The 26,690-nt window shown below is 40.4% G+C and overlaps 1 protein-coding gene and 1 long non-coding RNA gene across 2 annotated transcripts in view; both read left to right on the top strand.

The window, feature by feature from the left end:
* Positions 1–26,690, top strand: part of LOC127534634 (uncharacterized) — a 297,338-nt gene that overhangs the window by 127,312 nt on the left and 143,336 nt on the right. The window lies entirely within an intron of this gene.
* galnt9 (polypeptide N-acetylgalactosaminyltransferase 9) overlaps positions 1–26,690 on the top strand; it is a 145,545-nt gene that overhangs the window by 62,704 nt on the left and 56,151 nt on the right. Inside the window, exon 4 of the mRNA XM_022211094.2 lies at positions 12,624–12,798. Coding sequence (XP_022066786.1) covers positions 12,624–12,798 — 175 coding nt within the window. The remainder of the gene's footprint in view (positions 1–12,623; positions 12,799–26,690) is intronic.

The following is a 26,690-nucleotide window of genomic DNA, read 5'->3' as shown; positions in this document are numbered from 1 at the left end:
GGAGACTGGGGCTTGTGTCTTATGAGGGCATACTATCCATCCATCCATCCTCTATACACCGCTTTATCCTCATTAGGGTCGCGGGGGGGGCATACTATTCTTTGACTGTTTTAACTTCTTTTCTTATTTGTGTTTGCTGTTTGGACAGGCTTAGGCACCAAAACTACTTGGTTACATTTAGAAAAATTGCACAATTTAGTATAATGTACACTTTCACAACATGTTTAAAACTTCTCCTGCATTTTCTGGGTTACCGTGGTGACAAGCCCCATATGATTAACAAGCTGAAAATAAGTGACAGTAAAGCAATAAAATAAATGAAATGTTGATTAGAAACATATTTGAAAGATATCACAAACAAATGCAATACAACAGGAAATGCATTCCCCTCAAAATATAATTAAAAATTAAGTTTAGTTGTCGAGGAAAGTAAGGATTTTGGCTACTGATTGGATGGTTGGTGGTTCAAGCCCCAGCAACTGTTGGGCCCCTGACCAAGGCCCTTAAAGGCATTATGGAGGATGTTTTTGTTGTTTAATTTGTCTGATTCACATAAAGTGAATATACTGACCTTTAGTGGACTTGTATGTATGGTCTCTAAAAGAATAAAAAAATAAAAAAAATTAACTGTGGACATGGCAGGACCTGAAAAACATCAGCCAATCAATGCGCTCGGACCGAGGCGTTTGGTTTGCTCCCTTTCCTGTCAATCAAAAATCTTCCGGCTCAGGCCTAGTTACGTAGATTACGTACGCCTTGGACTTACGTGTTTTCTGTATGTGTTGCTTTGGTATAGCTTCGTAGTTAGCTGGCGACTTGTTTTGCTCATCTTTTTTTACATAATGGCAGATAAAGATCCAGGGGGACCCAGCTGTAAAAGACAACTTCACGAGTGCTACGCACATTTCTGGAGGGGAGTGTTTCTTTGTAAATGTTAAGAGGGGGGAGGTTGGGGGGGGGGGGTGAGGGAGAAGTTGTATGTGCGCATGCGCATGATACGTTCAAAGTCGTAGGAAATTAAATCTCCTCTAATGCCTTTAACCTGATCCACTATAGTGTGGCAAATCATCTTCTCTGATCTCATCTTCGTAACAAGCTGGGGTGTCCGAAAAAAACAAAAACTCCACCAAATAAAGGTGTCTAATTTTGTCAAGACAGGGTTGTTGTAGTAGGGTAGAAGTTGCATTATCCATTTTGATCACTGATAAACAGAAAGTAACCCCAATAACAAAGGCAACTTTGTACAAAATGGAGCCTTTGTAGCATGATGAACACATAGCAACAGGGCCTAGTCTACCTAAAATAATTATCCTTTTCTAAACCCAATTAGTTTTGGTGCCTGATAAGAAAACACCGACGTCAAATAAGCAGTGAGAGAAAACAAAAGTTAGAATGAGGAAAAATAATGCTATAATGGTTTTGAGACTCAAGTCTCCTAGCTGAAAATCCACTGACTTCCACCACCACCAACCCCTTCAGCCTCCAAATATAGATGATTTTTCCTCCTTGTTAGTGCAAAATTGTGGTTCCTCCACCACTGAAATAAGGGTATAATGGAGCACCAGTAAATGGAGTGAATGGTCTACTCAGAAAGTGAAAAGGTGGAGGAGGTCCCTACTGTATGTACAGGAATGATCCAGGATGATAGCATCAAAAATAGGTGATTTTGGTCGATTAAGGCACTTAACAAATCACTCCGTAGATTTCACATGCAGTATTCAGTCACCACTTGCAGTCAGAAAGCAATGAGAGCAGGTAACATCACTACCTAGACTGCACTGGAATTAACATATTAAAAGAAATTAGAAGAGGTCATGAAAAGATCTAGAACCAAGAAAAAAAAAGTATTTATTTCAGGTTAGAGTGTGTATCCCTGACGGTTGTTTTCATAATTTTTCTGCCGGTTATTCAAAGAAAATCAAGCATAATGTTGATGGAGTCCAATATGAAATACAGTATTGATGTTAAGAGGAGGTTAAGAGTGGAGGAGTCAAAAAACATCAACCAATTTACCATTGCGCTGCTTCCAATAACGCCACGAGAGGTGGACAGCCCTCATATTGCTGACATCCCACTGCCCACAGCATTTCCGCAGGTCTGCTGCCAAAACGTTTCCCACTTCCAGTGAAGAGCTGCACTGCACCGTAACAGTGTTTCAGTGATATTCCTGTGAAGCTCTTCTGCAAGGATGAGGAGTATCAGTTTCCTCACAGTACTTGTGGTGAGCCAATTTACCCGTTTGGTAACTTTACTAGTCTGCTTGTGATCAATGAAAGTGATTGATTTCTGACACATTTCAGTGTTCAAGAGAAGTCAATAAATCCAAAGTTGGATGAATGTGGCCTGTGGTTTATATAGCAGAAGTGAATATCTTTTCTCTGAGTGTGATCATTTTACTCCACCAGACAAAAACACAAATGAGGTGGTGCTCTGAGGCTGATCTTACTGGATCAGACGTGCTGTGGATTAATTTTAACAAAGGTGCACTGCCAGTAACTGAACACAGCAGCAGGTGGCTTTGCAGCATATAAGATAAGATAAGATAAGATAAGATAAGATAAGATAAGATAAGATAAGATAAGATAAGATAAGATAGGAACTACTTTATTCATTCTAGAGGAAATTATTTTTCCAGAGTACAATAAAATTACACAAAGGTTAGTGGAATGTACACAATTACGCAGAGTTTAGTAGTAGAATAGAAATAGCACATAACAAATAAAGTACAAAACGCAAAAAAACTAAATTCAAATGCAAACTAGAAAATGTAAGTTTCTAAAAGTGTTTGTGTAAAGTGTCACAGTGTGTCAAGAGTCTTAAGTGTGTAAAAACTAGAAAGATTAACAAAAAAGAACTGAAGTAGAGTTAACAGATCTATTGCACCATTGTATTGCACTTGAGTCTACTAGGAAAGAGTCTGGTTATATTGCACATTGAAAACTTTTTTCATTATATATGTAAGTAAGTATTAAGGCCTGTAATCAAAAGAATACCATCTATCCTGAACACAGCAGCATCCATGACGCTCCATGTTTCCAGAGGAATTCATACTGCTCCTTGTTCAGTCGACCATCCATCCATCATCTGTACTGCGCTTAATCCAGTCCATCACAGGGCTACACATAGAGACAAACAAACATTCACACCGACAGACAATTTAGAATTAGGAAGTCGGAGTACCCAGAGAAAGCCCACGCATGCCCAGAGAGAACATGCAAACTCCATGCAGAAAGATCCCAGGCCCAGGCCGAGACACGAAGCAGAAATCTTCTAGCTGCTCTTAGTGCAAAACCACCAAATCACTGTGCAGGCCTCAGTCTACTGTGTATTCATTTAAATTCTTAGTATGATAGATAGTTATTTATCCTCTGCTGTGTTGCCCTGCCAGTTCTTTAAAATGTATTCCCTGCTCCATAACTCTCCTCCTATGGATGCAGCCCAACGTTTTATTTGCCTGGATCAGAGGGAGTCCCATAACTTTTCTCCTGCCCAGTAATTATTACACGCTAATAGCTTTTATTGTATTGTAGCTGGAGGGTAGGCTGATGATGAAGGAGCCTCAGTGCACAAGTTCGAAAAATCTCTGAAACGAGTGCAAACAGAGCTAGCCTCTGAGGCCCTCGCTGCTTCAAACACCACGGCGTAGCTTCTAACAGTGACTGATACACAAGGGAGTGCAGTAAAGATTAATCTTATTCATAAATGACTTTACGTGACATTATTATCAAATACACACAACCTGATCATTCATACCCTTCACTTTGTGGTTCTTTTGAACAATGGATACAAAAGATATGAAAGAGGAAAGGTCTAACTTTAATGAGTCCAGCTCTCTTTGGTTGGAGCGCTAACTACCCTTCAGGAGGTGTCTCGTATCTTGAACCTTAGTTTCCTGTGCCAGAAAGTTTAGGCTTTCATTCCTGTTTGTTTGTCTGTCTGCCAGCAGGCTTATCAATTGCCAGTTTTCACGAAACTTTTCAGAAAGGTGGAGCAATGGGCAACGGAGGAATCCAATAAAGTTTAGCGCAGATCTGCTTTGGATTGCAAAATCAAATATCACAAAAGAGTCAACTTTTGCCCTCTGTGGCAGTCTGTGTTCTCGGAGTGCCTTTCTGGTTTTAATTTTTCTGCTATATTATTACTTTTCTTTCAATATGCCATTTTTTGTGGGTGGAACAGGGTGCCCAAGACCAGAGGTTGCTTTAGATTAAAATAAACCCTCATCATTCCAGTTTGTGAGGAAGAACTTCTATAAAACCACCACAAGTTCTCGAATCCTCTACAAAGTAAAACTACAGAAGAGCCACTATTGCGATACATGTAAAAGGAACTATTTCACAGAATAGTCCAATTGATTGCTGTTAATCTAATATATTATTAGATAGATTATTATTATGTAATGTATAGTTGCAGGTCACACAGTGGTGCAGTGGTTAGCTCTGTCACCTCACAATAAGATTGTACAGGAGGGTTCTGTGTGGAGTTTGCAAGGGTGGGTTCTCTCAGAGTGCTCAGGTTTCCTCCCACAGTCCAAAGCTGTGCCTGCTACTGTTAACCGGAGATGCTAAATTGGCAGGAGGTGTGATTTTGCATGGCGGTCTGTCTCTTTGTGTCAGCCCTGTGACCTATCCAGTGTGTGCTGATACAGATGTATCATTAGATACAGATACATCAGTGTGCAAGCTGTATTTTACTGCTGTAGCATAATGTGTAATTTATCCTCGTCGGGCCTCCAGCAGCAATTTAAATGAAATCATCTGAGAAGTTTAGAGGGGTGGAACTGCTTACAACTGACATGAAAAATGGCAAATAAAAAGTGACATTGTGTGGGTGTGAAAAAGAGAAAGATTTGTTTTCTGTAACACTGCATTGTATTTTGTAACCTCATGTTTTTAAATGGGGCTGCACAGTGACTCGGTGGTTAGCACTTTTGCCTTGCAGCTAGAAGATCCCCTTTGTATCCTGGCCTTCCTTCCTACATGGAGTTTGCATGTTCTCCTTGTGCATGCGTGGGCTTTCTATGGGTACTCCAACTTCCTCCCACAGTCCAAAAACATGCTGAGGTTAATTGGTGACTCTAGATTGTCTGTAGGTATGAATATGGGTGTGATTGTTTGTCTCTATGCAGCCCTGTGATAGACTGGCGACTTGTCCAGGTGTCCCCTGCCTTCACCCTAAAAGCTTCGACACCCTGTACGATTTTAACAATCTTATAAGTTCATAGCTTGCTGCACTGTACAGCATGAATCTAATAATTTTTGGCCACAACATAAAGTTTGCTCTGTGCAGGTTGCACAATGAAGACACAAGCTGATTTGCAGCTTACGACGTATGTGAGTCGACGTGAATGCGCAAGAATAAAACGTCATTAGTGTGCGCCATCCATCCATGAAAAATAAACAACCAAAGCATAAATGGAGTACCTACAATCAGGGAAACTAGCGAAACATGAATGGAGTCCTCGCCCTTGTGACATTTATGTATTATACTTCAGTCAGGTTCTGTAACGGTTTCATCCCCCACGCCATCAGACTCTTGAACTCACAATAATCCTTCTGGGCACCGGTCACTGTGAAAACATAACTGCTGCTACTTTTTCTTTTTTTTTCCAATGTGCGTGCAATACTGCTGCCACACCCTCACTGTAAAATAAATATGTGCGGGTGTGTATGATTACAGGTGTGTATATATATATATGTTTATTTGTGTGTGTATATATTTATATATACATATTTGTATGTATATTTATATAGTTGATTACATGTATACATTGAAATTGTTTTTATTTAGAACATTTTTGTTTGTCTGGTTTTGTGTCTATCACTCCGATGGTGAGCTTGTTGCACCGAAATTTCAGCCTATAATGTGCACCAATTAGTGTATGTTCTGGTTGACAATAAAGTGGCTATTCTTCTTCTTCTTCTTCTTCTCTTCTTCAACCTTGTTCTGGTTGTGATACGAGCTGAAGGACACGTCAAAAAGGCAGGGCTTCTGTTGCCACAACTCTACTAGGCTGTCTTCTTTGTTTAAATCCCACACACTTGTTTTGATGCGTTTTGCCATTGCCATTGCCAATCATCTACTTGGGTTTAGCACCAGTGTGACGCTGATCAGTACGCCATTTCATACTGCATTTCTATGGGCTAGTTTGTTGTCGTAGGTTGCAGCAGCAGTCACACTCTGAGATGATCACTCCAAATTTCTGACACTGTCAGAATGTTGTTGCAGGTTGTCTTTGGTCACAAGATCATGAATCTCTCTCACAGTGCGATAAAGGACCACCGATTTAGGGCCAAGACCAAAGATATCACCATGATCCTCTCACGATTGTTATCTTTCATCAGGGACAGATGAAAATCGCAGTGTGCAGTGGTCTTAAGTCAGCTGGGATAGACTCTAGCCTCCCCATGACGGATTAAGCGGTGTAAAGATAATGGATGGATGGATGGATGGATGTTTTTAAATGTTAGATAGTTAATCTACGAAGGGACTCGTAACTAAAGATTCCCTGAAATGTAGTGGAATAAAATCCGAAGTCAACAATTCAACCACCGATATCAGATAAAGAGCTACGGCTGCAGGCAGAGTGTCTTTTGTACAGTTCAAGGAAAACATGCTAATTTAAATCTACACCTTGTTAACCATCAAACCACCCTGGTGCTCATTTGTTCGTGTTAAACACAAGAGTACAACTGAAATAGAAAATACCATTTCCTCAGACGGAAAAAAAGGCCCACTGATTTGGTGGTTGCTTTCATTTAGTCAAATGCTAACGCCTGTTTGCTTCAAGGGTCAGTGCTTCGAAATTCCCCCTCTGTCCCTGCAGCAGCCACCACTCTGTGTGAAGACCTTCAGTCAGAAAAAGGCTCCTGACAATCCTTCCACTCACTGCGTCTCCTCAATCACACAGACAGGGGATTAGACTGCCGTGTTTTTTTTTTCTACTTTCACCGGCTGATTTATGTTGTGAGCCAGAGTCAGAGGCTAGGTGTGGATGCTGTTCAGAGCCAGTGTGCCACAAGCGTCCATATTAATCTCTCCCTCAGAAAGTGGAACGCTCAGCACTAACCCGGAGGAGAAGCTCAAACAGCCATCTATCCTCCAACAAAACACAGACAGCAATTTGCGCAACTCGCTGTTTACCCGGCAAACTTTGTTTTTTCCTGTGATGACAGCCAGCCTCATCTGTGAGTGCGGTAGAGAGAGAAGATGTTAGAATCCAGCTGGAATGAAGACATCAGCACAGGAAGATTAGATAGGGAGACTGCACAGCAACCTGTACAGTAACCTTTAACATGCTCTCAATTAGTCTAATCAACGAAACACCGTCTTTCTTGGCTCCTGTTGATTTAATGTTGTTCATGTAGAGCTGCCAAAGGTCCAAACCTTTAATCTTTCCTCTCTGCTCAGTTTGGTTTCCATTTTCTGAAGCTGGTTGCCAACAACAGCTTCTTCTCATTTTTTTCCCCCCCTCATACTCGTTGCCATTGTCTGTGCAACGTTGCCATCAGTGTTGGGCTGTCGATGTAATGCGATTACTGTTCTCCGAGTTTAAGACACACGCTGGTCTCATGCTCAGGCTTTGACACCAAATGCACTGGTGGAAGCTGTTGAGACCAACACCATTATTTTTAATGGTGGAGCAGCAGGCCCGTTTTTCATAGCAAGGTACACTGCAGCAAATTTTGACCCCAAATATGTTCATCTCCTGAACATGGGATTGTGCTGTTGGCAGGGTGGAGATGTTGTGGACCCAAGTGTTTTACTGTAGATAAGAATGAAGGAAAAACCTACTTTTCTCAAGGTTCTGCAACTCTTCTGAGGGAGTCTACTGGGATTTAAATAATATATCTCAACACAGGCAAGAATATCAGAGAGGATAAGGATACCGTGTTAGAGAAAGGAAATTGATTATTTACATCCAGATGTGCTCTACAGCATCTCAGTTAACTGTTTTATGGTGTTTTTCATTTCATGTGGAAATGTGCTGTAATAACATATTGAATATATTTAAATATGTTAATAAATACTGTATGGAGCTGGGTCCGAATGTCTGAGGCCACTAGAGAAGATACTACTGTTTTGCATTAGCTTCTAATTTAATTTGGAATTCTTCATTAAAAACAATAATATCAGCTAAATCTGAATAAGAAGTTGAATCTCTGTAAAAAAAAAGTACATGAATTTTTGATTTTATGTACATTAGAAATCACATACACGTCACCTAGCATGGATTCCTAATAACCCATTTTATCCCAGCATGGACAGGCAGTGTTCCAAAGATATTCTTGTGATGCTGAGTGTTTGGCTTTCTCAGTCTCCAAGGGTCGTATAAATGTGCAGTGGGGTTCATGACAGGAAAGTTCATGACAGTCAGCACTTCTCTCTCTTTAAGTCAAAGCTTGAAGACGTGTTTGGGGTCACTATCCTGCTGCAGTACAAGTCCTTCTCAAAAAAGATACAAACCAGAAGGTGAAGCATGTCAGGGTGGATTTCATTCACCAATTCAGCATTCTGAGTCAACTGTCCAATTTCCCTTCTAGACATGAATAGTCCAAGCACCATGCTACACTGTTGGTTTGATCATCTACTATCATATTGTTCTCTATCCCCTTAGTCTCCTTACATACACCGTCTATTACTGTCTCACAACTCCAACCAAGCTTCATCAGTAAACAGGACTTTTTTCCACCGTCCACTGTGAAATGCTGCTATGTCTCAGCCCAGTCCAAGTGTTTGACCTTGTTTCCCCTCCTGAGAAGTGGGTTAGAGGCAGTATCCGTCCTCTGAGACGCTACCAGACAGCACTGTTTTGACAACACTTTTGCTGATTAGAGTCTTGTGGACCTTATTTGGAAAATTCGGCATCTGAAATTGAAGTTGCTTTTGTATCTCCAAGTGAGCAAAGCTTGATGTATTGATCTTGCGATGGTGTGGTCCCCTTTGGGCTGCCCGATCGTGCTTTGCATATAACCGATGCCGAGTGTTTTGGAGTGCCAGGCGCTGCCCCCTGAGAAAGTCCCTTTTTGCTCAGAATAACAAACTGATTTCCCACACTTTGGCTTAGTTTTGCCATGTTTCCTGCTATCACAGTGCTGCTTATTGAGCAATGTTCTGCAGGAAACTTGAGGCACAGCAAGCTTTCTAATGGATGGACTATATCTGCATGTTGATTTACTTGAAAAATTCATGTTCCATGGGAAGGAAACACCTCAGGGAAATCTGACCTTTGTACAAAGGAGGTAGCATGGTAACTGCTAATGTGCTTCATTGTGATCCCTGAACTACACTCAATAAACATATAAATGCAACACTTTTGTTTTTGCTCCCATTTTTTATGAGATGAACTCAAAGATCTAAAACTTTTTCCACATACACAATATCACCATTTCTCTCAAATATTGTTGACAAATCTGTCTAAATCTGTGATAGTGAGCACTTCTCCTTTGCTGAGATAATCCATCCCACCTCACAGGTGTGCCATATCAAGATGCTGATTAGACACCATGATTAGTGCACAGGTGTGCCTTAGACTGCCCACAATAAAAGGTCACTCTGAAAGGTGCAGTTTTATCACAGCACAATGCCCCAGATGTGGCAAGATTTGAGGGAGCGTGCAATTGTCATGCTGACAGCAGGAATGTCAACCAGAGCTGTTTCTCATGTATTGAATGTTCATTTCTCTACCATAAGCCTCCAAAGGCGTTTCAGAGAATTTGGCAGTGCATCCAACCAGCCTCACAACCGCAGACCAGGTGTAACCACACCAGCACAGGACTTCCACATCCAGCATGTTCACCTCCAAGATGGTCTGAGACCAGTCAGAAACCATCTCAGGGAAGCTCATCTGCATGCTCGTCGTCCTCATCGGGGTCTCCACCTGACTCCAGTTCGTTGTCGTAACCGACTTGAGTGGGCAAATGCTCACATTGGATGGCGTCTGGCACGTTGGAGAGGTGTTCTCTTCACGGATGAATCCCGGTTTACACTGTTCAGGGCAGATGGCAGACAGCGAGTGTGGCATCGTGTGGGTGAGCGGTTTTCTGATGTCAGTGTTGTGGATGGAGTGGAGTGGTGGGGTTATGGTATGGGCCGGCATCTGTTATGGACCAAGAACACAGGTGCATTTTATTGATGGCATTTTGAATGCACAGAGATACCGTGACGAGATCCTGAGGCCCATTATTGTGCCATACATCCAAGAACATCACCTCATGTTGCAGCAGGATAATGCACGGCCCCATGTTGCAAGGATCTGTACACAATTGTTGGAAGCTGAAAACGTCCCAGTTCTTGCATGGCCAGCATATTCACCGGACATGTCACCCATTGAGCATGTTTGGGATGCTCTGGATCGGCTTATATGACAGCGTGTACCAGTTCCCGTCAATATCCAGCAACTTCGCACAGCCATTGAAGAGGAGTGGACCCCCCCAATAAAACAAAACTGCACCTTTCAGAGTGGCCTTTTATTGTGGGCAGTCTAAGGCACACCTGTGCACTAATCATGGTGTCTAATCAGCATCTTGATATGGCACACCTGTGAGGTGGGATGGATTATCTCAGCAAAGGAGAAGTGCTCACTATCACAGATTTAGACAGATTTGTGAACAGTATTTAAGAGAAATGGTGATATTGTGTATGTGGAAAAGGTTTTAGATCTTTGAGTTCATCTCATAAAAATGGGAGCAAAAACAAAAGTGTTGCATTTATATTTTTGTTGATTGTAGTTCAGGGATCACAATGAAGCACATTAGTGGCAGCATATTTTTGTTAAGTGTAGAAATCAATCAAATCTGAAAAATTTCCGAATAATATTTTTTTCTGTTTTGAAATGAATCCTCAAAGTTGTTGGGATTTCTAGGTTTACATCTAAAAATAATAAATGCTTGCCTTGGAGGAGTACTGTGCTCTCTGAGTGCTTTTCTTGTTTAGAAATATATAATTTTTTATTAGTTATTGATGATCAGAAATCACAGCACTGTAGAATGTGACCTTGGCTGATCACAGACGTGTTATGCATGTGTACATTATGTACGGATACTGAATGGCGTGAGCTAAATATATAATGGGCGGTGGGAATTGATAGGACTCGGAAACACCCCCACAATTTAATCAATTGTTCCTTGCATGATTTCTGATGAAATCCCAATAGTTCCGCAGTAGATTTGTAGTCGGATCGCAATCATGTGATCATCAGCAGGCAGCGGATGCACTGTTCACTTGTAGTCATAGCTACAGTGAGATTGTGCCGCTATCTCAAAAAAATATCCAGAATATTCTAATTTTTTGGAATTGACATGTTTATCACTCCTTTTAACAAAATCCCAAAAATAAATTGCCATATCATTTTGTTTGTGATATATTGTTTGTATCATATATGATACATTAGGCGTTTGGGGTAACTTTTTGCTCACAACAATATACAGTAAAACTCCACTTGCTCCAGTCTACTGTTAGCATTGAGTGAGCTGACACACTTCATAACAAAAAAATAATATAATAATAGATGAAATTAAAAGAAAGAACAAAACAACAAACTTCAGGAAGCTTTGTCTCCATCTCCCAGTAGATTCTCACACTGAACATATGTACTAATCCCCCATGTATTTACAGCCTACAACCTGCTCTATCCCCTCGTCATCCTCATTTTCCACAAACTGCTCCATGTCACTTGTGTTTCCATCCAGTATCTCCTTCATGACATTTTCAGTGTACTTAATTTTTCTCTCTTCTTTGTCTAGTCATTTTGAAATCTAAAAATTGGTCACTATAGTACAGCCATTATGATTTCAGAGCAATTGTTATTGTACAAATACTCAAAATGCATTTGAAGATGGCATTTTATTCATTAATTAAGTGAATTAAGTAACCAAAGTAGTGTGTTGATAACATTTTCACTGTAATTTCTTTTTCTCTGTTCTTCCTCTGGTCTTTTTGACATACAAAAATAAGTCAATAAAATACAGCGATTCTGATTTCAGAGGAAAATGCATTTGAAGATGGCATTTCATTCCTTCATTAAATTAATTAAATAATTAAAATAGCATGTGTTTGTATTTTCATAGGTATAATGTAGATTACATTACAAAAATGGAATATGACAATTCAGGAAAAAAATGCGTTATAATCCTGTTGTATCATATATGAGACAGACATTTTGACATGCTTTAACTGAAATATAAACAATGGATTACTTAGTAAATATGCATTCTTTCAATGCAGAAACTTCTTATTTTAAAAAATTAGTAACAATTTAGGCGCTATTGCTGCCATTCCTTTTTGAAAATTAGCGTTGATTTTCCTGAAAAACGTGCATGGACGATTTCATGAAAGTAGCCATTTTGAAAAGTGATTATCCTTGTAAATAATGTGTCCTCTACTTGTTGTTGTTTGTACACTTTAAGGCCAAAGGGTTTAAAATAATACGAAAAGATCAACTGAACACTCCTTTTTGCTGTTGTCTTGAAATTTAAATGGAAACGAGGGCCAAAGTCATTTATTTTTGTGCTGCGTTACCTTGGAAATGCATGATCATTTGCTACAGCTACCTGGTTGATGTTCTCACACTGTCATTTGGGTGTCATTTAAAGGAGGATTCTTTTTAATGTTCTCTCTTTCAGTGGAGCTGAAATTCAACTTGGATCAGTATGTGAACAAACGCTACCCGGGCCTGGTGAAGATTGTGAGGAACAGCAAGCGGGAGGGACTGATCCGAGCAAGAATACACGGCTGGAACGCAGCCACGGCTCCTGTCGTCGGCTTCTTTGATGCTCACGTCGAGTTCAACACCGGCTGGTAAGGAAAGGTCATGTTTAACACAAGGAGGTCTAAGCTGCTCCTCTGTCCTCGCTCACCTTTGCCTTTGTGCTTTGCTTTTCATGTTTTTTTTAGAACAGAGGGATGTCGAGTAAGATTATTCTAATTGAAATATGCAGTTTGGTCTGATCTAAGCGTTTTTGCTATCATGTCAGGCAAGTTCCAACTGAGGCAGCACTTTTCAGCAGAGCGACCCTTATTATTAGGAAGGGGTTTATCACCAGTAAGCTTTTCTCTCTCACATTTCCTCTTAAACTCTGAGTAATGGGCTTTGTTTAGAGCTGGATAAAAAGACATCCCAATTAAAATGACACTACCTGTCCAGTACACACACACACTTACTTATGACAAGTGAGCGAGCCAAACGCTGTGAAAGGCGAGAGTGAGTGTAATTAAAGAGGGAGCTCAAAAATGTTGAGCATTTCGACATTATTTTACTTGCGGGCTCTGGGCTCATTTTGCGATATGAAATTACTTCTGGGGGTCTCAGTCCAATGTCTGCCTGCTGCTTAAGTTTGCCAGCAAACAAGTCACTCAAATAGATGTAATTGGCACCTAATTTGAGCCTGTCATGCTGTCAGTGTTTGAAGATGAAGTGTAGCTTTTGTTCCCTGGGAAGCTGCCTGGGAGGCGGCAAGGTGACAAGGAGGGATGAAGGAAGAGGGCTGGAGGAGGAGAGCAGAGAGACACAGTTTGTGTCTGAATTGTAAATTGCAAATACAAATTGCTTACAGTGCAGACAGGTAACCTTTCTAGCTAAATAGATGTGAGAAATGTAAACAAATATGAACGATTCTGATAACTTGAGTGACATAGACATCAGTCAAATGGAAACCCGCAGACATCTTGAATGCCTCTGCAGACAACAGAAATCCTTTAATGAGGTGGCACGATGGAAATATTTATAAATCTGAAGCACTCCTTGCAAAACTAAAGATTTCATCAAATTAGCGATCTCATTTTATTCGTCAACACTTCCACTTCACATTCATATATTGTGTACATGACTTCTTTTGAAACTGATGCAATACAGCTCATTTGAATAGGTTTCATTTTAGACACTTCAGACTAAGTTGTGGTGGAGGCCTTCAGACTCGCATAAAACCTCTGCTTTATCTTCCACTGCGGTTCTTACTGTCTGCACATTAACAGCTACACGACTTCTGTTTATTTCTTTACTCTTTTGTCTTTTGACGGTGAGATAAATGTATAAATCATCACTTATTATCTGATTAATTCAGTTACAGTATGGTATTCAGTGCTAACTTATACATGCATAAGTGAGGAGAAATGAAAGAAGAAAACAATCTAACACAGAAAATGAAGCAGATTTGGATTTTTTTTTTTTTTTTTGGTGTAGGCGTAAATACAAATACAGTATGAATACAAATATTTTCATGAATTAAACAAACACAGATAGCAGCTCGGCTTTGTACTCCCACTAAATGCTGCAGTGCTCACAGATCAGCACTGACAATTTGAGGACATAGAAGAAGGTCCAGATGCAAGTACGTTTGTCATATTGACCGGTGAGCTAGGATGGCAACAGATTAAGTTGTTGTTTACAAAAAGATTACAATAATTTAAAATTAAAGTTGAACAAATGTGCAGCTGCATTGTAGTTACATTGTTAAAGAGAACTTGATTACATTTTAAATACAACTTTGAAAAATGGCAGTTTTAAAATATGAAGCTGGTTTTACTGTGTATCAGAGCACTCCTCTCTGGTTGACAGTTTGTTAATTGTAACTTAACTAATATTATTTTTTAGTAATGATTTATGGATATTCATTTATTTTCTACATCAGAAATGGAATATGAACAAATAATAGGTTGACTAACTCGAGTTGGTGTTTCTCTGGCATTACGAAGTCCTCCATGTGGCCTTTCATTGAGAAATAGCAGCTAAAATTTAGAAAAAAGAAGCAAAATTTTGCATTTTGTATAATACATACAGTACACATGGAGTTTACTGTGTGACAATACTGTTTTTATAAGGGTGAAGTACATCCATCCATTATCTATACACCGCTTAATCCTCATTTGAGTAGCTGGAGCCTATCCCAGCTGACTTAGGGTGAAGGCAGGGGACACCCTGGACAGGTCACCAGTCTATACAGGATTACATATAGAGACAAACAGCCACACTCACATTCTCACCAATGGACAATTTAGAATCACCAATGAGCCGTACTGTGGGAGGAAGCCAGAGTACATGTGCACGCACAGAGAGAACATGCAAACTCCATGCAGAAAGATCCCACATCCAGGCGGGGAACTTCCACCTGCAGGGTGACAGTGCCTACTAACACTGATCCACTGTGCAACCATAATGGTGAAGTGGTTTTAAAAATATAAATGCAGAATATACAAATGTATTTGCACAGAAATATTTACGGCTGAATCTGTTGTTTTATTATAAGATGCAGAATTCCTTTTTTTGTGATGCAATGCATTGCTAATTGCAACAACAAAGCACTCAGAGAGCGCAGTGATCCGCCCAAGCTGCTTAGTTGTTTTATCATTTCCGACGGCTGAAATCTTGAAAACAATTTGTGGCAGAAATCACGGCACGATAGAACGTGGCCGTTTAATATAGATGTACCCACAAAGAAAATGACTTTACACTGAGCACAGGCATGTGTTATGCATGTGAATGTTATGTATAGATACCAAATCACATGACCTAATTATTTCACAGGCGGCAGGAATTGATGGGACTCGGAAACACCCCCACAATTTAATCAATTGTTCCTTGAATAATTTCCAACGAATAAGTCCCAATAAATCCGTAACGTCAGCAGGCAGCTGACGTAGTGTTTACCTGTTGTCATAGTTACATTGATGCTGTGCCGCTGTCTCACAATGATACAGGAATCTTTAACAACGTGGATCCAAACTATGAGCCACATCACTGCCAAAATCTAATGAAGTGGTTTTGTGTCATTTCTGACCTTTCCTGAAAATTTAATCCAAATCCGATGGTCAGTCTTTGATTAATGTTGCTAGCAGACTGACAAACGGACGAACAGACAAACATAAACTGATCATCATGTAACTCCGCTGTTTCTTGACAGAGTTACCAAAAATACCATGCAGTTTCTTCACTACATTTCAAAGTAACCTGGACTGACCCTGTTATGTAGTTCAGTATATCAGATGCTCGCTGTTCTGCTTTGGTTTGTTTTGATGACATATAAGCAGTAAAGGTCAGGATGTGAGACCTAAATAACAGAAAAAAAAGCATAAACATACTACCAGTGATTAGTCAGCAACCAAACAGTCACCCTCTAACCTTTACAAGGGGTGATTTAATGAAGCTTGATTATTGCCTCTCGGCAGGCTGTTCATGGCATGAATGGGAGCTGCAGGCCCAGAGGCCGTGCAGACAGGTCACCCAGCCAACAAGCAGCACTCAGGGACGGAGTTATATCATTGCTTAGGTGCATCACTGATGATAATTGATACCCCGGTGTTTCCCTCATCTGTTTCCCCATCTGTTCTTGTTCTGAAATAGACATGCCTTTCATGCCCCCACATAACCCACTCACCTCCGTATAGGCTGCAGTCATCCTGCTCGCCCTTCTTGTCGGCACATTTCCTTTGAGTTAGCTCTCCTGCTGCCATTATGAGAATTTTGCACAACTCTCTCTTCCGCTTCCAAACCCGACACACACCCTCGCCCACGTTTCACCTCCATCTTCCTTTGACAACCTGCAGCTGTAGTTTTATTTATTTTTCCTCCATTTTTTTGCTTTGTTTTGCCTCTTCAGATTTGCTTTTGCGAAAGGTTTTATTTACAGGAGTCAATGAAAAGTAGAGCAGAATCCCTGTGATTTTTTTTCCACAAGTAGTTGCGGGGTAAAGGGATATAGCGTCGGAGATGACAGGCATCTTACAGAAGCTTGTTGGTTCTGCTTAGATTTCTTTGTGTGTTGGAGTGTGTGCGCCTTTATCTACTGTATGCCTGCAAACGTTCTGCACTCCTCTGTTTAGACAGATTCACTGGTGGTATCTGCACTTTTTCTATTTGTTAGAATGGGGAAAAGACGCTATTTATCATAATATGATTATTCACCATGGCACATACAGTGATAAGTGAGATGGATGGTTCCTGTAGACGTTGTGGTGAATCTCCCTCAATGACCTTGTATACACTGCCTGTGCATACTGAGCCACAGACAGCGCTGCCAGCACTCAGCTGCAGCGCCGTGATTCATTGGCATCGTGTTCCCCCTGGGGTGCTCTACATTTGCAGCTGAAATGCATTTCTACTTCGCATTACTGTTAAAGCAAACATAATTGTATCATGCTGTATAGTGCACTTGATAGCCGTTTCCCGTTTCCCTCACACCATGTTGGTTTATGACGAGTTAAGAGGCGAGAGGATTCCACACGGAGCGATGGAGTCTGATTTTCACGGCTTTGCTCCGCTTTAATACGAGGATATGAAATCGTTGCCTATCTTTAATGCGATGTTGCATCACCTAAATGTTCACAGTCCATCTCCTCCAACACTTGTAACCATCCATCCTGGAGACAGCAGCTGTCCATTGTGGTCCAAACAGGACCCGTTTCCCTCTGTGACTGTGTAAATAATCAGGACTCATAGCAGGAAATGAGAGTGTGTTGGAATTAGGAATTTACTGTATGCCACACTTCAGCCTTGCAGTTACAGAGAGGAGGCGCAGGAAAATTGATATTTATTTGTTTTTTGAAACCCTTGCACAGTTGTAATCTCAGGTTATTAACGATTAATGATTAGCAGCGCAGCAGCTGCTCCATGCTGAGTGTGGATAAGATAAGATAAGATTGTCATTGCAGGGAGGTTGTAATGAAATACATGCTTCAGAAAGCTACACTTTGATGAATGTTGAATGCTCGGCTGCTATATGACCTGCCGAGTGTATCTATCTGCGAATGAAACAAACAGGTGGAATCCATAAAAGTAAGAAATGGATAAAACCATCGTTCTGCCTCCTGTAATAATGAAATCTGTAATATTTGTCACATTTACAGCAGATATTGGTCCCTTTGTTAACATCATGGTGCTCTGTCTGTTTATTATGCCATGCAGGTTCAGTGGCATTATATTAAATTCAGTCGGACATAAATTCCAGAGTTCTTGAAGGCTGAGGAAATGTTTTATTTTTTTTTAGCGAAAGTAAATCATGTTTTTCCTCTCGCTCACAGCGTCTGGCAGTGGCTCAGTGTTTATATCTGTCTGGAGATGAGAAAGAAGGCTGCAGCCATACTGATTGCTTCACAGAGCACAGGCCAGACAGACCTCCAAAACCACAGAAAAGACGGGGATTTATGCCACCTTTACGTTTGTATCATATCAACCACGTCCTGAGCAAATGCATTTAGAAGTAGTGTGGAATCTAACATCGCAACGTAGGAATCTTTTCCAGTTCATGCTTCTGCATCCAACTATCGACTTCAAAAAAAAATCCCTGACGCCATAATGAATTGAAATTCTGTGCGGATACCTTTGCCTTCTTTGAATTCTGCATCTTTTATGGGAAACGGGAGACTAGCCAATATTAATATGTGATCTACATATATGGTACATGTCTGAGCTGTTCTGTGAAACAGTCAGGCAAAAACACTGCAGACAGCCGCGCACTTAAAGATTTAATGCGTTTAAAGATTGCTACAGGCACTGCAGGCTTAGATTCAGCATCATGCATAGGCAGCAAACACAAATGAGGACTGTCATCGTTCTTTTTAACACTTTCAAACTGTCGAAATGAATCCACAACACAATGTCAGTTCAACTTACTGTAAAGTGTTAGAATTAATTAGCACTTTTTAGGGTAAATACCAAAATGTTAAAATTACTCAAAACTAAACAGTGTCAGCTGTTCTCAGAGCTGCTGGGCATTGCTAGAAGTGTTGTTTCCATATTAACTCAACTTAAATAAATATTGCATATAAGATATAATAAGATATAATAGAATGTGATAGAACCAACTGTGTAATGCTGTTAGACTTTAATGAAAGCTAATTCTCATCATCAGCATAAAAATCACTGTATATTACTGTATACTACACCTCTGAGTTACAGTCCTGTCTTCTAAAAGTAATGTAAGCTTAACTGCATAATAAAGAGTGGAAGGGAACTTATTTTCTCCTGGACTACTTTTGCTTGTAACGTTTCACAAATATTTTTCAAATTGACATATCTTTGCTATTTATTTAAGTGCTTTTGTATTATTTCTTTTCAGCCAACCAATCCTGTATTGAATGGGGCTGAGCTCATAGAAATTTTAATCACACTGTAAACAAGAAAAGCACTCAGAGAGTGCAGTACTTCACCAAGGCTACTGAGGTGTTGTGTCACTTCCGACGGCTGAAATCTTGAAAAAAGCCCCGGCACTATAGAATGTTTCCATTTAATAGAAATGTACCCACAAACAAAATGACCTTGCGCCAAGCACAGGCGTGTGTTATGCATGTATACGTTATGTATAGATACCGAATCATGTGACCTAAATATGTAGCAGGCGCCGGGAACGGGTAGAAGGTGAGGCATTGTTTTTAATCGTTTTTAATCTGTAAAGCACTTTGTATTGCAATTTCTTGTATAAAAAGTGCTATATAAATAAAGTTTGATTTGATTTGATTTGAATTGATGGGACTCGGAAACACCCCCACAATTTTATAAGTTGTTCCTTGTATCATTTCGGATGGATAAATCACGATAAGTCTGCAACAGTCCATTTGTAGTAGGATCGCAATCATGTAATCATCAGTAGGCAGCTAACGTAGTGTTCACTTGTTGTCATAGTAACAGTGACCATCTCACAATGATACAGAAATCTTTAACAAATCCATGCATCCAAACTGTAAACCGCATCACTGCCCAAATATAATCAGTTGTGTCATTTCTGATCTTCCCTGAAAATTTTGTCCAAATCCGTTGTGCATTGACAGACATACAGATTGACAGACTCATGTATGCTGATCGTCACATAACTCCACCAAACTCTTTGATTCATGTGGATTACAGCTTTTCTATTGAAGTATATGTGCTTTATGCTTTGGATCATTGTCCTGTTGGAGGATAATCTCCGTCCCAGTCTCAGGTCTTTTGCAGACTCCAACAGGTTTTCTTCCAGAATGGTCCTGTATTTGGCTCCATTCATCTTCCCATCAATTTTAACCATCTTCCCTGTCCCTGCTGAAGAAAAGCAGGCCCAAACCATGAGGCTGCCACCACCATGTTTGACAGTGGGGATGGTGTGTTCAGGGTGATGAGCTGTGTTGCTTTTACGCCAAACATATCATTTTGCATTGTGGTCAAAAAGTTGGATTTTGGTTTCATCTGACCAGAGCACCTTCTTCCACATGTTTGGTGTGTCTCCCAGGTGGCTTGTGGCAAACTTCAAACGAGACTTTTTATGGATATCTTTGAGAAATGGCTTTCTTCTTGCCACTCTTCCATAAAGGCCTGATTTGTGCAGTGTACGACTGATTGTTGTCCTATGGACAGACTCTCCCACCTCAGCTGTAGATCTCTGCAGTTCATCCAGAGTGATCATGGGCCTCTTGGCTGCATCTCTGATCAGTCTTCTCCTTCTCCTATCACAGAGGAGGTGCATTTATACGGAGACTTGATTACACACAGGTGGATTCTATTTGTCATCATCAGTCATTTCGGACAACAATGGATCATTCAGAGATCCTCACTGAACTTCTGGAGTGAGTTTGCTGCACTGAAAGTAAAGGGGCCGAATAATATTGCACACCCCACTTTTCAGTTTATTATTTGTTAAAAAAAGTATAAAATATCGAATAAATTTCATTCCCCTTCACGATTGTGTCCCAATTGCTGTTGATTCTTGACAAAAAATTAAAATTTTATATCTTTATGTTTGAAGCCTGAAATGTGGCGAAAGGTTGAAAAGTTCAAGGGGGCCGAATACTTTCACAAGGCACTGTATGTTGCTTCAACCGAGGTGCTAGAATTGTACTCGTGGTAGCTTACGTCATTTTTTTTATCAGATAACAAAGCTCAATTCTTTCCCATTTGCCCAAATTTCAAGATTTGTCTTGCATTACCTTTGTAATATAAAAGCCCACTTTAATCTTCTTCAGCTTCATTTGTTGAACTACATCCTTCTAGTTTTGTGTCAGATGGTTGGAGTCCACAATATAATATTTGACCACCCACTCTGGCCTGCAGAAAAGTGGTGTGAGATTTGCACTGAGTCCCACAGGACTCAACATCACTCAAAAACATTACCGTTTTTGAGTAATGTTGCTAACAGACAGACAGACGTACGCCGATCACCACATAGCTATAAAGATAATAAATAAAGCGTAAGTGGAGGTGAGTTGGGCCATGGTCTTGTGATGGTCCCAACATGTCCTTCAAACCAGCCACACCCTTAACTGTGCATAACTTTGAGCCCTAATAGAATTTAAACCAATGAATTATGTCGAAATGTACCCCCTGTAGAGTTGTCGTGAGTGGGGAAATAAGCTCCAGAGATGAAAACCATTTTGTGCAGCAGGCTGTAAACATGTTTATTTCTGTGGTAACGTCCATGGGGATTGAGATGCTTTTGGATCCAGAGGAGCTAAAGTTTTTATTACTTCCTCATTGGCTTCATTTTTCAGCCCCTGAGGTTTGCACTCGATTTTACCCCGAAGTATGATATTTTCTGAAGCTTGACCAAGTAATTTTGATGCCTAAATGTAACCAAGCATCCAAAGAAAACAAAACTTAAAGGGGAACTTAGGTTTTTTTTCGACCTGGGGTCTGTTTTCATATGTCATTTCATAGATGTGAGTGATGGAGAAATGAATATTCGACATAGCCCAGTATTTAGCCAGGCAGGCAGCTTAGCAGCTCAGTTAGCGAAAAGTATGGGGCACCTTGCCCTCCCGCTCCGAAATCACGCGATAGCTCGCGCCAAAACACCGGTTTTGGCGCGAGCTATCGCGTGATTTCAAAACGAGATTTGCTTTCTAGCATCCTGAGATTTGGATACAGACCACAACAAATAGCAATCGCCAAGTAATGTGGAGGTTTTCGTTCACTTCTCATCTCTGGTATGTTGTGGGACACTCGTTGAGACTATTCGAGCCGGTCAGCGTGGGAAAAAAAGCACGTTAGGGCTTTGACGCAGGAGGGCAAGTTGCCCCATACTTTTCGCTAGCTGAGCTGCTAGCTGAGCTGCTAAGCTGCCAGCCTGGCTAAATACTGGAGCTATGTCGAAAACTCATTTCTCCATCACTCACATGTATGAAATGACATATGAAAACAGATCCCAGGTCGAAAAAAAACGAAGTTCCCCTTAAGGTTTAAGAATAATGGTCTCACTTGGGATGTGAACCCCAGTCTCCTGATTTGAAAGTCCTGTTGCAGACTTTGTGACTGTTTGAAGTGATTCCTACTTCATCATAGTCATAGATTTCAGGAATAAAATACTTTACACAGAGATGATTTTGCAGGGATTAAATGAACAACGAGAGAGGGAATTTTTCTCACCCAGAACAGAGTTAAAATAACTCTCCATAAAGTGAAATTTGTGAAGATTCTCAGAAGCACCAACAATTTAACTCAATTTGCTGTTCTACTCCTCCCTGCACATAAATTTGGGTCATTTGTGAAAGCTACAATGCACTGAAATTCCTTCTTTCCTGCATGGGTAGCTGCCTCACATGTTCTGCTGCGTTAAGTCCAATGCAAAAGATCTTATTTTAGGCACTGAGGGCTCTGCTGCTCTTGGGGCATAATTCAGAGCGCAGTTAGATCCCATTATCTGATAATTCCCTGCTTGAGATTCATTCCCAATTTGAGATCCATTAATCTGGAAAATTTAAATAAAAAATGCAGTCTCAAAAGAGAGACCTGCAGGGGTTTTTCTGTCAGCTCTGGACAAGGGTAGGACAGATAGTGACACATCCTTCGAGGCTGCCATGTTGAATCAGGCAGATATAAATTTAGTGATATTTATCCTGCCTCGTGACACATCATTGTGTTTGTTTAAAAATGTGTGTGGAACCGGATGTGAGACTCCACCAAGGTATTTTGAAAGACAAACGCTCTGTTAGCAGGAGTTAATAAATCAAAAGGGGTTCTGCTGCAGTATGAATGCAGGAACTGGCGTTTTGGAGCAACCGGCGATGGAGGTTGTCAACATGTATTCAAAATATTGCATGAGTCATCACTGAAAGAAGGGGAAATCCTATTGTTGCATGGAACTGAGTAAGATTCGGCCCGATGCGGATGAATAACTCTCCCAGTGTTATGCAGATGAAATGGCAGATACAGGAAGAGGGACGACACAGGCTCGTCTGTCAGAACCAGATGTGTCCTCATTTCCAGAGTGCCTCTTATCTCATCAGCCTCACGGATTCCAGAGATAGAGAAGCTGCTGGCTGGCTGACGGTGTTTGGATGCTGAAGGACGCAAGGAGAGGAATGGAAAATGCTGTGATGACAGAAAGATCTTCAGAAGAAGCAACACCTTTCAGCTAATCATGTCAAAGTAACCACGTCAGGAAAACTGCCACATACTGTCGGTAAACTTAAAGCAAAGCCTTTGTTCCAGCACGCTCCTGCATACTGTACATGATATGCAGACTTTCAGTCAGCAACATTTGCTCATTCTGTCTTTTTCAACTTAAAGACAATGTGTTAAATCCAGATGGCTCTGACACATCAAAAGATTTCAAAAAGAATTCACTATATTGCAACATGCAGCAGTGAAAACTGGAAAATTATCCAGGCCATTTATCTTCAGGGTCAAGTTATTTTTGAAGTTTAGCTGTCAGATCTATTTTGTGGTTTTGCTTCAAAGAGAATGTCCAGGGGACATAAACACATCTGTATATCATCAATACGAGGATGTAGTTCAGTGTAAATTCACATAGTCTCTGCTTTGTTTAGTTTAAATATATATTTGTACATGTACCACAAGCTGATTTATACATTGCGCTCCCTTGCAAATATGGCTCAACTGTAGAAATGGCTGTGTTTTCAGTGACAGTCACTGTATGACTGAACAGTAACAACTGGTCGTCTCCTCCTTTTGCCAGATGAAGGAAGCCTGTGTGAATGTGTCAGTTTCAAAACACTAAAATCAGTTATGACAAAGGCTGTGGGGAAATAAAAAAATGTGAAAGTGCTGTTTTAACCTTGAATCTATTAAGAGAGCTGGACAGGCTGATGCCACTTAGACTTACTGCCACTTTGTCAAAGTCCCATGTAGCCCAGAAAGCCTTTTTTTCTCCAAATAAATTGCTATTATGGAAGACACATCTATAAAACTGCTGACAGGACACCTCTAGCTGCAAACAAGGTCAATGACTGAAGATTTTTCATTCTGCAATGGCTTTATATTTGTAAAACATAAAAACAGAGCACTGACAAGCTGGTTTTAAGTTTGTGGACTGTGCGGGGGCTCAACAGTACAAACAATAGTGTGCAAATGCAGTGGGCTGCATAGGGCAGAAGCAAACAGGGAACTTAATTGTACACTTGAAGCAGGTAGCCCCTCATCTAATTTCCCACTTTGGACATCCTTGAATCTTTTCCTCGACCCACCTTCTCACGTCTTATTCCCTTCCATCCGAGATACAAGCAGAGGAGGTTAGTGAGGGCCATGAGGAGACAGGAGTGGAGGCAACAGGCATTAAACCAAATGAGACATCCTTGCTTTAGAGCCATTGTTTCAAAGCGACGTCAATTAAATATGACGTGTGGCACATTGTTTTGTTCCAGCCTACTGCTGTATTTTGTGATCTCTGTCAGATGGGCAGAAAAGTGTTCGTGACAACTTGCTTTTAATTCAGTTCACAACATGGCATAAAGTGACAGGGACATGCCATAGTTTAATAACTTGTTCTATTTTTTGTCATTTACGTAACTCATCAGCCAATGTTTTAAGGTGAAGACATGTTTTTAAGGTCAGAGTTAGGGGCAGTGTTGCGGAGTGAAGTGATTTGGTCGTTTTACAAAGCAGATCTGTCTTGGAGTCTGTGAGACTGTAGATTAGCCTTTTCACTTGCAGAATCATTTTTTATTGAAATGAATGAGTGCTTTTTACTCCGCCAAAGAAACCGGCAGAGTTACGTGACGATTGGTGTCCGTTTGTCCGTCCATCTTTTTTTCTGTGTGCAACATTACTCAAAAACAGACTAAAGGATTTGCATGAAATTTTCAGGGAAGGTCAGAAATAACATAATGATCAAGTGATTGGATTTTGGCAGTAATGTGGCTTATAGTCTGGATCCACAGATTTGTTAAAGATTTCTGTATCATTGCGTGATAGCGGCACAGAGTCACTGTAACTATGACAACAAGTGAACACTACATCAGCTGCCTGCTGATGATCACATGATTGCGATCCTTCTACAAATCTACCACTGTGGACTTATCAGGACTTATCCGTTAGAAATGATACTACTGAGCAGCCTTGGCGGAGTACTGCACTCTGAGTGCTTTTCTTGTTTAAAGTGTGACTGCTTTTCCATTGACTGTTGTTACCCTATAGGCATTATGACATGCCCGTGCATAAATGAATACGTTTGCATTTCATGTGCATTTGAAAATAAAAATTGTATTAAAATCACATAAGTTTCGGAAAAAAAAGTAGCCTTTGAAACATGCAGGAACTACTATACCTCCGGCTAGAGAGAGTTAAGCTGCAGACTGCAAATACCTTTTCAGTCTTTAATGTTCTAAGGTTGGCTCATCGTTGCCACTGACATTCAGAATGCAAATATAAGGGCCTGTTCGATTTACGTGAAGGTGAAATTGATTTGGTAGAGCAGAGAACACTTAAAGTTTATTGCTGGTGCAGCTGCAGTGAACAGTCAGTGTGGCTCTGATTACAGGTTATGACATCAACTCATTTATCCAGACTGGAATACTTTTATACTTTTATAGTTTTTCATCTTGTATCCTTGAAGTCAACAACATTTTAATGATTAGATTTTTAACATGTAACAGGTTCTATACGATCTCATAATCATACTTCTTTAAAAAAAGCTGTTCAAACATTGTTCAAAAGCAACAACCTTTCATGTAAAACCATGTTAATGTGCAGAGTGAAAAAATTAGTTTAGCATTTTGGGAGCTTTTTCACATTTTATGGAAAGTCGCTTCTTTGCTGTACATACACAGTTGTCCATGAAGGTCTACAGGCATCGGCCAAAGTCTCCATATCAAAAATTTTCAAATCTGTCTGAGTCCATAAGACTACTTGGACACAAATTTTGGGCTGCATGCGGACCTCTGCAGAGGGACAACAGTGCGCCTGTTCAGCCATAATGTGTGTCTACCCCACACATAAAAAATGAAGTTCTCCAGGGACGTCCAAAGGACTTGAAAATAGTATAATAACAACTACACATCTGTGGCAACTCTCTATGTGTGTGTGAAGGAAGTTCACAGAGTAACATGTTATTTGTGGTTTTTTGTATATATAAAAAAATCTCTAAAACACCCTGCTATCCACAGTAACTAGGATTGCCTCGTTTTTTACTGTTTGTCTGATCATTGAAACTGACTTGAGGTCATAGTTGCCTACCTTATTTTTCATCATAACCACCAACAAAACCACAAAATAAATCAGAGAACCCATGTTTCTGAAACAGTTAATATGACTTGAGAGTAAGAACAAGATGAGCCATTCATCATCATCTCAGACAGGTAGCCGTAAAACTTCTACTAACCTCGCTTTAGTTACTAAATGAAGGCTTCTTCTAAGCACTACCTCATGTATTACTGACGTCACCCCAAACAGTTCCATTTGGATCCATTCCCTTTGTACTTTCTGTCCCCTACCTTCATGTGATAAGAAGTCATTTTGCCTCTGGAAGATAAATGGGTTTCACTTTTTGAAGAGAAGT

The sequence above is a fragment of the Acanthochromis polyacanthus genome, chromosome 7, assembly GCF_021347895.1.
Source record: "Acanthochromis polyacanthus isolate Apoly-LR-REF ecotype Palm Island chromosome 7, KAUST_Apoly_ChrSc, whole genome shotgun sequence".
Classification (NCBI taxonomy): domain Eukaryota; kingdom Metazoa; phylum Chordata; class Actinopteri; family Pomacentridae; genus Acanthochromis; species Acanthochromis polyacanthus.
Note: the sequence above shows the minus strand (reverse complement) of the source record. Positions and strands in the feature narration are given on the sequence as shown.